This window comes from Falco biarmicus, chromosome 1 (genome assembly GCF_023638135.1).
Source record: "Falco biarmicus isolate bFalBia1 chromosome 1, bFalBia1.pri, whole genome shotgun sequence".
Lineage (NCBI taxonomy): Eukaryota > Metazoa > Chordata > Aves > Falconiformes > Falconidae > Falco > Falco biarmicus.
Genome location: NC_079288.1, coordinates 19,498,035 through 19,514,064, shown reverse-complemented (window position 1 = coordinate 19,514,064; position 16,030 = coordinate 19,498,035). Strand labels below are relative to the sequence as shown.

The 16,030-nt window shown below is 53.5% G+C and overlaps 2 protein-coding genes across 8 annotated transcripts in view; both read right to left on the bottom strand.

Annotated features, from left to right (window-relative positions):
* Positions 1 to 5,759, bottom strand: part of FAM222B (family with sequence similarity 222 member B) — a 38,878-nt gene extending 33,119 nt beyond the window's left edge. For 2 of the 6 annotated variants that reach the window (XM_056356435.1, XM_056356981.1), the window contains exon 1: positions 5,619 to 5,759. The gene's annotated coding sequence lies outside the window, so the exon portion shown is untranslated. Of the gene's footprint in view, positions 1 to 4,903; positions 5,531 to 5,618 lie in introns of those variants that run through there. The other 4 variants (XM_056356516.1, XM_056356682.1, XM_056357079.1 and 1 more) reach the window with 4 other exon arrangements.
* Positions 5,760 to 6,276: 517 nt separating this feature from the next.
* ERAL1 (Era like 12S mitochondrial rRNA chaperone 1) lies at positions 6,277 to 14,722 on the bottom strand. 2 transcript variants are annotated; one of them, XM_056357618.1, is made up of 12 exons: positions 14,636 to 14,722; positions 14,023 to 14,086; positions 12,164 to 12,316; positions 11,934 to 12,061; positions 11,769 to 11,846; positions 11,553 to 11,599; positions 11,110 to 11,171; positions 10,546 to 10,658; positions 9,657 to 10,046; positions 8,983 to 9,132; positions 8,637 to 8,717; positions 6,277 to 8,312 (listed from the first exon to the last, which is right to left on the bottom strand). In XM_056357618.1, exons 2-12 carry the CDS (start codon positions 14,084 to 14,086, stop codon positions 8,190 to 8,192), a joined length of 1,389 nt encoding a protein of 462 aa, XP_056213593.1. In that variant the 5' UTR covers positions 14,636 to 14,722; the 3' UTR covers positions 6,277 to 8,189. The 2 variants fall into 2 exon arrangements, with proteins under 2 accessions (XP_056213593.1, XP_056213518.1); XM_056357543.1 differs by lacking the exons at positions 14,023 to 14,086; positions 14,636 to 14,722 and adding an exon at positions 12,549 to 12,687.
* Positions 14,723 to 16,030: the final 1,308 nt, after the last annotated feature.

Below are 16,030 nucleotides of genomic sequence, written 5' to 3'. Positions count from 1 at the left end.
TGGTGTGACCAGGAAAAAGAGCTGTTTTCCCCTGGCCTCTTCTCGCATTGATCTTCCTCCACACTCATTCACAAATGCTCAGCACAGTTACGAACAATTTAAAGTCAAAGGATGCATGAATTACCAGCTGTAGGAACACATTACCCATCCCAGGCAAAAGCTGAGGGCTTTTCTGTAGCTGAAGTCAAAAACCAGCCCGGAATCAGAATAGACTGATGAGCTGGAAGAGAAAGGCAAGCAAATACCTCACCTTCCCTGTCCACAATGAAGCCAAAGCACACGACATTCCTCTAGCTCAGAAGGCAAAAAATGAAGAAAACCAGTGCCAGAATAGAAGGATGAATGAAAAGCAATGCTGGATAGAAGAATACAGTAGGCATGAAGGGCTCCCCTTTCCAGATGTTAAAAATGTATGCTTTTTCCATTCCAGATTTAAAAAAAGATTAGCAGGGGAGGAAGTTTACTTTAGAGAGTGGGAGCATCTGCATAATTCTTTTTTAAAAGGCTCATACAATGCTATTTCCATCCAACAGAATTTATACTATATATATACACACACACACGGTATTGGTTCAAGACAGTAATTGTACGACATTTTTCGAAGCGTTCTGCATGCAGAATCTGCCTACAGAGAGGAACAAAATGAGTGGCAAGGCAACAGCCACAGGAAAGGGCAGGACCACGATACGCAAGCCCTCTAAAACACACGCTCAAAGTTCAACAACATGCAGGCAAGAGCGATAGCAGGATACAGCAAAGGATATGCTGAGGTCAGGGGGGAAGAAATAAAATCCACAGCACCGAACACTGACTGACGCAAATTTTACCGATCAAAAACATGCACAATTTTCTTTTCTCTTCCACTGCCCTCCGCTCTCCGTATAGTAGCAAATAATTTTTCTCTGCCAGTAATCCCACACCCACCATATAGGAAAAAATCACCTGGGAAGGCTGCCGGTGGCTACCATCTTAGCTGCGAAGCGCAGGACAGGGAGACTGCCCAAGTACGAGAAGTCGAATTACAGAAAACAACCGGATACTAGATCCACTCTGAATTTCAAAGCATGTCGTTTCACCTATTTCCATTCGCTCTCACGTGGTTCCCAAATTAGAAACAATCAGAATCCGTCTGGAAACAATATATGGCACCTTAATTGGGTTGGCTGTACTACAGACGTCAGCAACATATCACTTGGTAGATCATTTTTTTACTGTTTCTTTAAAATACTAAAAATAGCTTCACTTTCATGCTTCACCTTTTCTATATCACATTATTACATACATAGTAAGAAATTAAAAAACCCTTCTCACTCCTTGCACACCGAAGATGCTAGAGAGCCCACTCCCACTGGAAGCAGGATCTGTCACCTAATTCAACAGAATTTTACTTAAAGGTTTGTCTCAGGTGCATGGCATTTACAGAAAACCTGTTTTCTAATACATTTCCCTATAATACACCCATCAATGCATCTATTTAAAAGTCTGGAGCCGTTCAGTTATCTCTAAATACATCAATAACCCATTTAACTCACCTACTCCATGCATTCCAAGCGCAACACCATCCAGCAGACCAGAATCGCTGCATGGGACTTGAAAACCTACATTGAAAATCTCTCTCAGTTTTCACCCCAGCACTTCCCAAGTACTACACCCCTGCTACTCCATACTGAAGCCAGACTGAAGCCAAACTACATTCTTGTGAAATTATTCCAATAACAGAATTATCATCGTTTTCTTCATGAACCCTGGCAACTTGGACTAATCTTCAAACACAGTATTAACAAGTTAAGCAATAGGAATATGTAAACTATGCATAATTCCTCAGCACATCGGGAGAATAATTATAGCAACAACATACCAAATACAAAATGAGTGGGGAGGCATGAAGAGACACCCAGACAGAATGTACCAAATTAAGGAAGAGAGTTCTACAGTCTATGAAGCCAGATCAGCTATGGGCCACAGTCACCGTTGCTGTTTTAAGTACCCACTTAAATCAAATTACTAAAAACACTGAAACCAGCAGCCAATGAACACACCAGCCTCTGTCAGCTCCAGGTGTAGGCAAGACCAAGGCTAAGCTATGCCTATTCCAGATAATAAGCTTAGCTTTTGAGGAATACAATCCATTGGGAAAACATCTCTGGCCAAAGTTAAAAACAACTTTTCTGGATGCCAGTCAGCAGAAAGCCTTTTCAGGAGCTCTGTTCCCCAGTAGCTGAATCAGTATTTGGAAAGCAAATTTTTTTAGAAAGAAAAAAGATGACTAGAGTGAGAAACTCATTTCAATATTCATATTCAAACTAACAATCTGCAATTAAAAGAAAAATTGCTCAAAGACCGTTATGATTAAGGTTTTAATACGAGTCACAAAATACAATGGAAAAATGGGGATATGGCATACCACACAAGGAATACAAATTTAAATTATTCACTTAACTTCCTAGTTTGAAAACGTTTAAAATGCTGAAAATTGAAAATGGTGGGGTGATACACCCCATTACAGATGCAGAAAACTGTGAAACCTTTACCTTCAGGAGCATCTTACCCCATAAAGAAGCCTTAGAGGAGTCAGCATGCCCCAGCTACAGTCTACAACACGACAGTGGGACCTGTTACTCAATTGCTGGGTGTAGTACTCCAGTGAACTACATGTTCTTAAAGCAATTATTTAAAAGTTCTGATCATCTGTTAAATAAATCAAGCAAGCCAGGTTGTGGCTATGTTCTTGGTGGTGTATTTAGTAATTCCATAAACCCCAGAGCCCTGGAAGTCACTGAGCTTTAGAGAAATACAGAATGGACATTACTTCATCTCCCATCTTCATAAATCAGTAACTATCCTCACTACCACCTCGCTGAAGATGAGCAAGCCAGCAACATACAGGATACAAAATGTTTCGGCAATGGATGCTTTGGGGTGGGGGCAGTCAGGGTAACCACCTCTACCTCCTCCTCTCCCCACCTCTGTATGCTGGCCAGTAATGAGTCGAGATCAAAACTGGAGAATAATAAAGAAAAATGGACAAACCAAGGTGGGAAAAAAAAAGGAAAAGTATTGCAGTAGAGCAGAAACACCTATAAAAGTTGCTATTCCACGACCAGGCATTTTCAGCGAGTGCGGGTAAGGATATAAGTTAAGTCTCCTGTATATCACACAGTAGCCTGCATTTCTGGGAAATACAGATACTTCAGTCCTCGATAAAAATCCTCGCCTCTTGATCTGCTAACAGTTCCCAGAAGCAAACATATATAAAAGCTCATCTATCAGAGGACAACTTGAAACAAATACAAATAAGACTTAAAAGAAGGCAAATATCCAAGTTACAGAGAACACAAGGGTTCCTTAATTTTACACTTGGAGAAAAAAACAGTACTACGTGGACATTCTCCAACATATTTTTTAATGTTATTAACAGAAATAGCACCCCAGGCTGTGCTCAAGCAGATAAAAGTGTTAATCTATTTGCAATGTGAAGTGGAAGGGGGATCAAAAATACCATCTCATTAAATGGTATTTATTTGTTGCTAAGCGCACTATTTATTCAATTGAGAAGTTTACAAAATGACAAGGGTAACCGCAAGTAAGGTCACTACTTAATGTCAGTATCAAAGCTGATCCTCAACAGAATTTAAGCACCTGCCTTTTCTTTTATCTCAGCACAAAATGAGATCTTTTCCTTCTCTTTTTTTTACACTTCAAAAGCCATGTAACACAACAAAATAGATGCCAAGCATGAAGGAACAGAGAGCATGCCAACATCTTTCAGCAATCATCTTTCCCTTGTCATCCATTATGTCAGATTTATCTATTTTTGCTTAATTCTTGTCCCAGCGATACGCATCCTTTCTCTCTCTAGACCGCCAGGCTGGCTGGGCTTGAACTCAATATGGCTTCTTAAAATAGTTGAGAAATATTGAAAATATCTGAAGCGATGCTTGTAAATTAGAGCCTATTCATCAGCGCATCTTCTAGCTCCAGCTCAACCCGCGACTCCCCCAGAGAAGGGTCAGTCTCTGATTTCTTCACCTCAGAAATTCTACCCAACTTCACTATGCATAATTTAAAAAATAAATAGCCTTTCTTTTGTGGAAGTATCTTCTCCTAAAAGCTCAGTCTTTACTACACATCTCACCCTCTGTTTGTTCTGACGATTACTTGCTTTTGACCCAAAGCTTCCCCTAACTGAGAATTACTGGTCAGTTAATTTGCCACTGCTCGCTTTCTGTTGCTGCTGCTTTTTCCCCTCCAGAGTTTTCAGACCCTCTGGACTGGCTTTACAGAACAGCAGACCCACCTGAACACTCTCCCTGCATCCTCCACTCCCCAGGCTGCTGGCTGTGTGAGCCTGCTCTCTCCACCTTTATTATCTGTAATATACTTCAACGACATCTCTCCCCACTGTTTTGGGTATTTACTTAAACGAATGGCCGCTAACAAGTTCAGATTCTTTAGCTGAAATACAGAAATACAAGCACTGAAAGGAAAAAGCAGCTATCATCACTATACTCCCTTACTGCCTGCGTAGCACTGATCACAGAATTTTCTCAGCCGGCTGCTGAATCAGATGAAGTTTCTACAGTGTACACACAAAATCATGAAGCCCAACACGTCCAGTAGGATTTATTAAATCACAAAGTCATCACTGTTGCTCCAGCACAAATGACATCACTCGGGAACCCAACCTCATCTACTGAGAGCGTGCTCTCCTGCAGCTACCGGCGCAACAAAGAACAGGGTTTGCGCACTAAAGAGCTGAAAGTACCGTCGCAAAAAGTTTTCCATGTAAGCTTAGGTTTTCTTGCGATGTTCGATGGGATGAAGGCCCACGGCAAGAAGCGAGTACAATGAATTCTCACGGAACTAAGTGACTGGCACCTGCAATTTAGCCTAAAACTTGTACCTAGCGCTGGGAGGCGATGCCAAGAGGAGGAGAGGCGTCCACGAGCCCTCGCAGGTGCTGCTCTGGGAAGCTGGTATGCGGCACGGCCAAAGCCTTTAAGGACTTTGCTTGCACGAGCGGGCTGAAAACAGACAAGTCAAGCTCCGCAGCTGCCTTCACGCTTGCGTTAAGACGCTCGAAAAAATCGTTGGTAGGAAATAAAAACGACGAACAATTTGTTAACGATACCTCTTGCAAAAGCACTTGGCTGGGGGAAGGATTACACAAAGGATTTGCACACATTGCAACCGCAATCCCCCCCCCCGCCCCGCCGCCGTTTCCTGAAGGCACTTCTCTGTCGCGACGGCTGCCGTGCTATCGCGATTCCCGCCGTGCAGTGGCGATGGAAGCCGGCTGCGAGGGGCCGGGGTGCGGGGGGCCTAGGCGGGCCGCTCCCCCCGTCCCCTCACAAGGACGCGCCGGGGAGCTCCGGGCTGAGGGGAGGCGGCCCCCGGGGAGGCGGGCGGGCCGGGGCCGCCTCCCGCCAGCGGCCCCGAGGCGCTGTCGCGACAAGGGGAGAGTCGCGACAGCGGCGATACCTCACGCCGCCTCAGAGGATGGGGGGAGGGGACACCCGGGAAGGACAATGGGGGGGTGGGGGGGGGGTGGGGGCCGCGCCGGTCCCGCCGCCCTGCCGAGGCGCCGGCCGCCTGTCAGCCCTGCCGGCCGCACTTACTCTCGGTGCCCCTGCCCGGGCCTCATGGCGCCGCCGCCGCTGTGCCCGTGCCGGCCCCGCCGCTCGCCGCCGCCGCCGCCCGCTCTCGCCGTGGTGGCTGCGCCAGCCGCTCCCGCGCACGCGCGCTGCCCGCCAACGGCCCCGCCGCCCCGCCCCGCGCACGCGCGGCCCCGCCGGGGAGGGGGGAGAGGGCAGGGCCGCGCCGCGGCGCCCCCTGGCGGCGCCCGGGAGCGCCTACAGCGCCCAGCGCCGCGGCTGGGGGGGGTCCCCCGGGGGTCCCGCCCTCACCCTGCGGCCCCAGCCCGGCTCCCGGCCGCGCACCCGCCGCCCCGCTGAAGCCAATTACAGCCCCTCCCGGCTGCAGCGCCGGGCTTATTAACCTAATTATCAAACCTCATTAAGGAGCTGCAGGTTGGGGTGGCAAAAGACTTTCAGCCCCGCCCCCCTCCCTCCTCCCGCCTGGAAGGAGCCCGGGACCCCCCAGGACCCGCCCCCCCCCCGGCATCACCTCCCGCAGCCAGGGCTGGGGCAGCGGGACCGGGACCGGGACCGGGACCGGAGCCGGGCAGGGAAGGATGGAAAGACACAAGTGCCCCGGTTTTTGGGAGCACATGGCAGTGCATGGGGCAATGGAGGGAAGCAGAGGAGCGGCAATCGCTGGGGCTGGGACCTTCTTTTATTGCAAGGAAAATACAAAAGTTGGCGATCAGCGTGCATGGGACCACCGCAGCCCCTGCTCGGGGGAACAAGGCTCTGTGCAGGCTTCCCAAGCCTGCTTTCCAGATAATCTTGTGTTCCCGACGCCGGTAAAGCACCTCCTCCAGGTCCCACCAGAGAGGGACGGTGGGCACGGGATTTGCTCAGCAGGTCTGGGCTCCGGGCAGGAGCAGCGTCCCCACCGGACCCCACCAGATCTCTTCGCTCAATTGCTGGGGCAGCAGCCCAGGCTCTCCTCACTCCTCAGGGATGTTCATTTATAACAGCACGTGGCAGATTTACCTGGATTTCTGGCCAGAGGCTACCCAGTGCTCCAAACACCCCAGCACAGGTGCGTGGGGAGCTGAAACTCAAGCCTCCAACACCAGGTCCACATGCAGACTGGCAGGGAGGGCAGGGGCCCAGACATGTGGACACGGTGCCCAGCTCTACCGCACTCCATGCCAAGGGCTCCGCAGCGTGGCACACGGTGCCCCAGCCCTCAGCCTTGCTCACCCTGACCTGTGCCAAATGTTGTCCATCCCGATATCCCATTAGCCCTGATCTGCAGAACCTGCTGCTGCTCCCATTTGGGGCTTTTCTTTAGTTGCTGTGTTTGTATCTGTGACCTTGGTGCAAAGAGTAATGACTTTGAACTAACTCTGGTGCAATAAACTATTCAAATTCCTAAGAAAGGGAGTCTGCTCTGGTTCTGCGTGATGAACAAGCCATTCTGAAGAAGTAAACATCTATGAGATGCCGCTAGTGGCATCTTCAGACCAAGCCACTCAACATTTGTTTGTCAGCCAAACATCCAGAAATGTGGACAGGCAGGACGCCACTGGGCACCAGAAACAAAATGCACAGGGGCAGAAAGACACCTGTTCCCTGCTCTGTTTCCCCTTCTGATTAATATGCTCCAGCAAATGCTCACAAGCCCAACGAGCCATTCTCTTCCCTGTTCCTCTCACCGGCACCCAGGGAAGCAGCTCATACACACACCAAGAACGGATCATGGTTCCGTTTCTCACTTCTCCAGGAACCCCCAGACCAGACTCAGCCTCTGGAGCAAGTACCACGTGCCAGGAACAGCAAACTGCTTAGGAGGTGTGTCATTTTAGGAAATGTGACAGGGGAAAGAGAAGGAACAAGCATTTTTACAAACTACCGCACAGAAGAGGTCAAAATGAAAGCAGCAGCTGGCAGTCATCTAAAAGGGTGGTGTACACAAGCCTGCAGGAAGGGTTCCCACACAGGAGTTGGAAACCACCGACCTTTATGATCTACAGAGAGTTTAAGAGCTCCCTCTGTCACACTCGGCCATTACAGAGCACTTCAGGTGGCCAGAAAACCTGCCACTCAGGCTGCCTGGGCAAAACTTCCATGAGGGCAGGGAGCAAAGCCGACACAAGACCACCTCGTGGGCTGGGGTAGCCTCTTCCTCCCGTGTGACCACTGCTGGAGCGATTCAGCCTTCAGAAGAAGTGAGAGGCATGTACTGACGACCCTTCGCTGCAACCCTTTGTCCACTAAGAGGCAAGTTCTGCTCCTGACCTTCCAGGCACAAACGCTTCACAGCAAGGATGGAGGACGTAGCCCAAAAGTGGATGACAGCTCTGTAAAGGTGCAGCTGTTTCTCTGATGTCCGTGCCCAGTGTCCACAAGATAAGGTGCCGTAGAAGGTCTGAAGATTTTATTTCAGTTTGGGCTACTCCCAGAAAGAATAATATATTCCACGGCGGCCCACTACACTGATTCCATCATCCTCTGTTTCTAGATTGAACAAAAGGTGCCAAGATACCCACAGGGTCAAACAGGACTGGTTTCTCCACATGACCAGAGAGCTCAAGGGCTCTTGAAACATACACAAAGAGCTCAACTCTTCATCTCCACCCTGAGTTTCAAGCAGACATCACACAGGAAAACGTTCATCAGGTCCTGGCCAGCCTCCTGAGCAATCCTGCTGATAACCTTACCTCCTCTTCCAATCAACATCATCTGTATTAAAACCCAGAGAAAAGATCATCATACTCATCCTTACATTGCTTAACTGCGGGGAGAAACCACCCAGGAAAACAGCAGAGTAGCCACAGAAGCAATGAAAAGGGACACAGCAGTCAGAGACATCTCAAGATCAGACCATGGACAACTTCAGAAAGGTGTAAGCTGTTACTGATCAGCCTGTGCCGGTCAGGCACCTGGCTCTTCCCAAGAGACCCCCCCAGGTGAGGGAAAGGGGATCACAGCAAGGATGCACATGTGTTGGACCTGGGGAACCTCCATTCACACCCCCCCATGCCCCATCTCTCTGCCGTTACTCACCATATGAGCCTTCCTTGGGACCACAAGTTTCTGCACGATGAGGAGCTCCCCACTCGGTCCTTCCTCCCACATCTCTGTCACCTGCAACAGCAAGCGTGCACTCAGTGATCCTGCAAAGTGCCTCAGGAGCCACAGACACCGCTCCCTCCCCGACACAGGCATGCAAGGGTGGCCCCCCTTCAGAGACAGGGTCTCAGAGCACCCCACGGGCAAGTCCCAAGTCACCCTCCAGGGTTTGTAAAAACTCTGGAAGACTTCACAGATTCAAACAGATGGATCCTCATCACATCATCACTATTTCCAATAAAACAGCTCAAAGGCAAGTCTGCTTGTGCATGCTTCCCACCTGAACCACGCCGTAGGGCACTTCCAGTGGCAGATACTCCAGTATCTTCTCCCTGATTATATTATCACAGATCTCTTGAGGTGACTGGCTGGTCAAGACCCTGCTGTGAAACTCCCAAGGGCCTGGCTTAGCTTGCATCAGGAGGTACTGCTGTGAGCACAAAACACACATCACACCCATCAGCTTTCACGTACCACTTACACGGTGCCACCAACCCCTGTGCTCATCTGGCAGCAAGTCACCTACAAGGACGCTGCTGCTAGTCAGGCATCAGGGCAGTTGTTTAGTATCTTTGGTGGGGAAAGGAGAAAGGGAAGCTCCTGAAACTCATAAACCCCACCAAAGGATCACACCTCCCTAGAGCCATTTGTATGAGTTACAAAAGCCCACAGTATATCTGGTAGCTGAAAGATAAAGTATTGGGTGCCTGCATCACTACAAAGAAGCTGCTGTTTGGACAGCTCCAAAGAAGAATTCTGTACAGAAAACTTGGAGATACAGTACAGACACACCCCACAGTGACAGGCAACACATCCCTCTGCCACACCCCAGGCCAAGAACAGCAGCTCTGCTGCTTCCTCACAGGAGATGAAGCTCAGTATGAAGTACCGGGGTCCCACAAGGGTAAGAGCACACCAGCCTCAAAGCGTAACAGAGGTTCAGACTGCAGTTACCTTCAGTGTATCCACCTCCTCCCCATGGAGAGCTGCCAGCATGAAGATCTCCTGGAAGCACGGCCAGCCTTTCGTATTTTCTAGATCTCTGGGTCCATAGTGCTTTGCCCCTTCTGCTTCTGTGACAAGACTGGACTCGGAAGCCTTCGTATCACTGCTCTTGCCCAAGCTAGAGCCTTCTTGGGCTTGATCTGTTTCCTGCAGGCACTGAGACACAGGAGCCCTATTCTCAGGTGGAGAAGCCTCAGTGATTTGAAGAGGAGACTTCGCTGAAGAACAGGAATTATGTTTAAATGCAGATGTCACTTCCAGTTTCTTTCCACCTACAATTCCCTCTGTTAGGTCATTTACTAGTTCCAGCAAGATAAATTTCTTCTTTAGAAGATCCACCTAAAGTGAGAGACAGGTGTCACAAATTTGTCCTAAATGAGGTTGGCAGCTAGGCCCTGGATCTGAAGGAGCCAGAAGAAACCACCCACAGGAGGCAGCTGCTGCAGGACAAGGCTTCTGCAACAGAATCAGACAGTCTTCCGACCACAGGCCAAACCAGAGTGTCAGCAGTTCCAGCACAGTTTGTCCAAACACCGTCATCTTGACAGCAACACCTCCATCTCACTGGCCATCCCCACTGTGGTGCCAGCTCCTCTTCCCAAAGCTGATTTAAACCCCAGTCTGCAGCCTGTATCTTCAGGGATGCATGAGCATACAACATGTATACATATATACATTTATACACACTTATATATTCCGGTGCAGTGGGGGAAACCGGTGTCCTTTAGCACACCCAGACTCAGTGACCTGAAAACACATCACTGCTGATGCTGGGTACTGCCTGAAGACACCAGCGTAACATACTGTAGAAGGCAGAAAGAGCAAGCTCCTCATTCACCTTGTTCAGAACCAGGACGCTGGGGATCTGGGGGAACCGAGAAAGACACCGCAGCACCTCCTTGCTCAGGGAGTTTCGTGTCCAGTGATCCGACACATCCACCAAAACCAGAACTGCCAGAAAAGAGCAAGGGAAATATGATGAACCTGCATTTTTCAAAATGTTCATTTTCAGCTTCCCTACGGCCTATGCCCACTTCCCTCGTACTGCTACTTCCCCCTCTAGTTCTAGAGGAGAGCACATGGATGGAACTAAAAAGGAGCATTCTAATTGATAAAAAAAATTAAATGCAGTTTACACCTGCTATCCTAATGACATCACACATGCTAAAACTTAACATCCAAGCCCAAATATTACCCTAAGCTGCCTCCCCTTGGCACCAGGCAATTCTTATCTCCTCCTCAGCTCAATATTTCAAATAATTTCACTGCTCTTCCCTCCTACTCCATGCTCCCAGAGCTGCCTTTGCTGCCCAGTAAACATCCAGATGCCACAGCTATAGGGCTGTAAACTTCTGTGGCAGATAAAGGGTTTGGCTTGATCCAAGAGGAGCTGAGCACCCACCTAAATCCGCATGTTTCACACTGTCCCATGGGTCTGTCAGCATGGCTTCATCTAATTTATGTCTGCAAGACAAATACAAATGAGTAAGCCAGACACTTGATCACCATCCTCTTCCTTCCCCTCAAAGCAGGGGAAAAAATCTAGTGTTTTCCATCATCCCAGCTGACACAAAGCCGCCTTACAGGCTGTGACATCCCTTGTTACATGCACATATGCAGAATCAAACATAACAGAGTTCAAAGGATGCCACAGGCTGTGTGTGCTACTGAAATTACAACCATAAAAAACTCAAAGGGACCAAAATAAGGCTAAAAATATACATTCCTATCACTCCTATTTTAAAAACTTTGCCCAGTGGAAATCACTCTCTGGTTTTATCAAACCTTGACAGTCAGGAACCCCCACCCCTGGCCCGCTCTCCCCACAAGAGCAGTGGGTGATACCTTTTGGCTTTAAAGGGACTAGTGAGGCCAGGTGTGTCCAGAATGATCTAGAAAGAAGAAAGACGAATCTTTTAAGTTTGCCTGCAGTTAGTAGCCAAGCTAAAACTTCCCATTTGTGCAACTAGAAGCAACCCCGTGGGATACAAACAAGAAAACCCGACAGTTCCTGGCTAATACTCCCCACTGCCCCAGGTGGAAGCAGATGTGGAAGCTTACCAGTTGTGTGCCCCCACTCGTGACAACACCCCGGGCTTTGCATCGGGTTGTGTGCACTTTCTTAGAGACAGGGAAAACCTGTAAGAAACTAAACATGTTACACAGCCAGAATATGTCAAAAAAGTAATTTAGCAGTTTGAACTTGTTGCTCCAGCCCAGCTTTACCTTTCTGCCCAAGAGCTGATTAGAGAGCGTGGACTTCCCTGCGTTGGGTGCTCCAATGATGGCAATTCTTAAAACCTTGGGGTTCTGGGGCTGGTCAGGCCGATTTTGTAACAGACGGTACTGTTCCTCTACCAGGGGAGAGAAGGAGCGTGAACGTTGCTAAAAGCCCACAGGGGGTCAGGATCATCGGTCCCAGCGCTGGGACCCGGGCGGCAGCTGGTACCACTCACTTTTGCTGGTGGCAACGGGCGGCGGGTGCTGCCCCAGGGTGTCAGCCGGCTTCTCGGCGGGGATGCCCAGGATGCTGCCCAGCGCGGAGCTGCTCCCGCTGCGGCGGGCGGGGGTCGCGGCGGCCCGCGGGGCGCAGCTCTCCAGGAGACGAGCTGGAACGACAGCACCAGCAAACACCGCATGGACCGAAACCCGGCACGGACCCAAAACGCCCCCAAAATCGCGCCGCTTCCTTCCTCCCCACCCCCCGCGGCTACCCGGGAGGCGCTCCCCGCTCACCCGGGCCTTCGGGCCAGCCCCCGCGCACCCACCCCGGCTCGGCCCGCCCACCGCCCCCCGGCCCCGGCCGCCCCCGGAGCGAGGCCTCGGCCCCGGCCGCCCCACCTGGCCCCAGCAGGAGAGGCCCCGCCGCCGCGGCCCTCGCAGCCCAGCGCACCGCCCGCGCCGCCGCCAAGGCGACGGGTGCCGCCATCTTGCCCCGCCACGGGGCAGCGTGGGAGCGCGAGCGGCGCCCGTCCTCATTGGCGGAAAGCGCGGGAGCATAGAGAGGAGGCGGGTGGGACCAGCGCGCCGCGCTCCGCCGCAGGGGGCTGTGGGGCGGCAGCGGGCGGCGGGCGGTGCGGGCCGCCGGGTAAGAGGGGCACGGGCGGGGATGGGAGCAGGAGCGCCCCCTGCCGGCCATACCGCGCGGTGCAGGGCGGCGGCACCCGGCACAGCCCAGCGCTCCCAGGGTGCCCAGTGCCCCCGCCACATAGCCCAGTGCTCCCACCACACAGCCCAGCGCTCCCAGTGTGCCCAGTGCCCCCGCCACACAGCCCAGTGCCCCCACCACACAGCCCAGCGCTCCCAGGGTGCCCAGTGCCCCCGCCACACAGCCCAGTGAGCCCCAGTGCACCCCAGTGTCCCCTGCAGTGCACCCCAGCGTGTTCCAGTGCCCCCCACAACACACGCCAATGTGTCCCAGTGCCCCCTATGACACTCCGCAGTCCATCCCAGTGCACCCCCGGGTGCCCAGCGCCCCTCCAACCCACCCTGTGCATCCGACTACTCCTCCATGCTCCCCAGTGAGCCCCAGTACTCCCAGTTCCCCTCTTTAGTGCAACCCTGTCCACCCGAGTGCTTCCCCTGCAATACACCCCAATGCTCCCCAAGTCTCCACAGTCCCCCAAAAACACACACCAGTGCCCCCCAGTTCTCCCCAGGGCACCTAGCAATACACCCCAGCACCCTGCCCACACCCCCGTGCCCCCAGCACCGCACCCTGAGGCACCCAGTACCCCAAAACACACCCCTACGCTCCCTGTCCCACTCCATGCCCCAGTGCACCCCCTAACACCCCAGTACATCCCAGTGACCCAGCCCCACAGCTGGGCCCAGAGACCCCAGAGATATGGTGAGGAAGGAGAGCTGGAGCCGCTGTGCCGTAACCACATTTATTGCCCTGTGCCCGATCCCAGGGCTCCAGCGCCATGCCATGCTGTGCCACGCCATGCCGTGCTGTGCCATGCCGTTCTGTGCCGTGCCATGCCATGCTGTGCTGTACCATGCCGTGCCGCGTGCCCGGCCGTCGGCAGAACCGTTACCATTACTAAACTCAGTAATGGTAACGGTTTCCCCGCCGGCCGCGGGTCCCTGGTTGAGCCTGGAGCTGCTCACACTGGGGGTGCCCCATCCCCACAGCTCCCACCCTATGTGCCCCCCGAGCCTGCCCCCGGTGCCGTGTCCCACATCCCAGGCCCGTGCCCCCCATCCCTCCATGCCCCACGCCGGGGTCCCACGTTGCTGGCTCCGGGCCGGTGGGCGGGTGCCCCCCAGGGGAGTACATCATCTATACTGTAGTGTCTCATAGCGAACTTACAGTATATGATGATATCCTGCCCAGGGCGGCGGGCAGCACGCGCGGGGCGGGCGGCGAGCAGCATCTGCACAGGGGAGAGCACCGTTAGGGACACAGCACCCGGGTCACCGCTTCCCCATGCTGGCATCCCCCCTACCCCATCCCGGTCCCTCCGGTCCCACTGCCCTGGAGCTGGATGGAAGCTTCCAGTGGGCTGCCCACCCTGGCATCCCCCCTACCCGCTCTTTGTCCCCCCACCCCAGAGCAGGATGGAGGCTCTCAATGGCTTCCTCATCCCAGCATTCCCCTACTCCCTCCTTGTACCCCCCAGTATCACCATCCCAGGGCAGGACAGAGGCTCCCAATAGCCCCCAGACCCCAACATCCCCCCAATCCCACCTTTGTCCCCCCCAGTCCCACTGCCCCACAGTGGGATGAAGGTTCCCAATAGCCTCCCCACGCCAGCACCCCCCTAAGCACCCCTCATCCCCCCCAGTCCCACCACCCCAGGGAAGGATGGAGGGAGGCTCCCAATAGCCCCCAGACCCCAGCATCCCCCCCTACCCCATCTTTGCCCCCTCTCAGTCCCACCACCCTGGAGCAGGACAGCAGCTCTCCAGGAGGTGGCACCTACCTATAGGGGTGGCACTGGGGCTTTGTGGGGTGCTGGGGCTGCACCCGCCTTATAAAACCTGCTCTGCCTCATCTGCATATCTCACATCTGCACTGCACAGCTGGACGGGGCCCCTTAACCCCTTCATGCCTAGGGAGGGCACACCCAAAGCAGCTCCCCCCAGCCTGGCATAGCCCATGGGGGCCTTGGGGATGGGCACCGCCTGCAAGCCCCCCTGTCCTCCTGCCTTGACCCCTGTGGTCTTCAGTATGGTCCCCCCCATAGATGAGGGGACCCCAAACTGGTTCCCAGTTGCTGGACAGGAGCTTTGGACATGGCAGGGTGGCAGCCCCATGGAGATGGGGCCCAGGGGGATGGTGGGGGGGACATGTAGGTGCAGGGGGTCACCTTGCATAGGCACCCCCAAATGAGGCACATGCACGTGGGTGGAGGGAGCCTGTGTCCCCCTGAAGTGGGTGGCCTCCAGGGCACTGTGTCCCCTGGCCATATGTGCTCCCCTGAGGGATATGCCCCTAGCAGTGTGTCCCCCCAAAAAAAGATGTGTCCCCCAGCCTGCAGGGACATGTCCTCTGGGAGTCCAAGTCCCCTGCCTGTATGTGCCCCCCACAGCGGGATCTGTCCCCCGGGGGGATGTATTCCTTGCTGTGTGTCTGCAAAGGACATGTCCCCCTGGCCGTGTGTGTCCCCAGGAGGACTGTGTCACCTCATTGCGCATGACCTTGGCCATACTTATCCCCTGACCACGCGTGTCCCCAGATGGCTGCAGCTCCTGACCATGACTGTCACCTGCCTGTGCATGACCCCAGTCATACGTGTCCCCTAGCCCTGCATGTCCCCAGGCCTGTCTGTGCCCACAGGGCCACATCCTGCAGCAAGCACCGTGCCATTGCGCCCAGTTGTTTGCGCCAGGACACTCCGGTGTTCCTGGAAACCGCCTGCAGGGAGCTGATAACCCCCCCACCGGGACCGTCTGCGCGGGGGCCCGATAAGCAGCAGTGTCCGGCTATCTAGGACCCTGCCCTGCCACACAAGGTGTCCCCAGACCCACTGTCACTTCTGGGTGACGGGAACAGGGGCAGTATCACCCATGCTCCCCCCAGCCTGGCCAGGCCCTGGTAGGAGGTGGCACAGGATCAAGCCCTGGCATCAGCCTGTCCCCAGGCATGAGGATGCTGGGACCTGGGGGCCGCAAGGGACCGTCCCCTCCTGTCTGCGGTCCCTGCTGTGACCCAGAGGTGTCCTGAGGGGCCTGTAGTGCTCCCCAAACTGTGGCACAAGCACCCCAGCACCTAGAGCAGGGACACAGGCAAAGTGTCCCCAAGAGTCCCCCCACCCCAGGTGAGCCCCACGGGATTATCCCCATCCTGCCAGCCCCACTGCCCACTCAGCACCCAC

What these genes read in the sequence shown, in the direction of transcription:
- ERAL1 (XM_056357543.1), bottom strand. Translation starts at nt 12,636, where the DNA reads ATGGCGGCACCCGTCGCCTTGGCGGCGGCGCGGGCGGTGCGCTGGGCT. An exon ending in GCCTCTCCTGCTGGGGCCAG is followed by an intron (nt 12,317 to 12,548) that starts GTGGGGCGGCCG and finishes CTGTCGTTCCAG; the next exon opens with CTCGTCTCCTGGAGAGCTGC. An exon ending in TCCCAAGGAAGGCTCATATG is followed by an intron (nt 8,313 to 8,636) that starts GTGAGTAACGGC and finishes GTTTTAATACAG; the next exon opens with ATGATGTTGATTGGAAGAGG.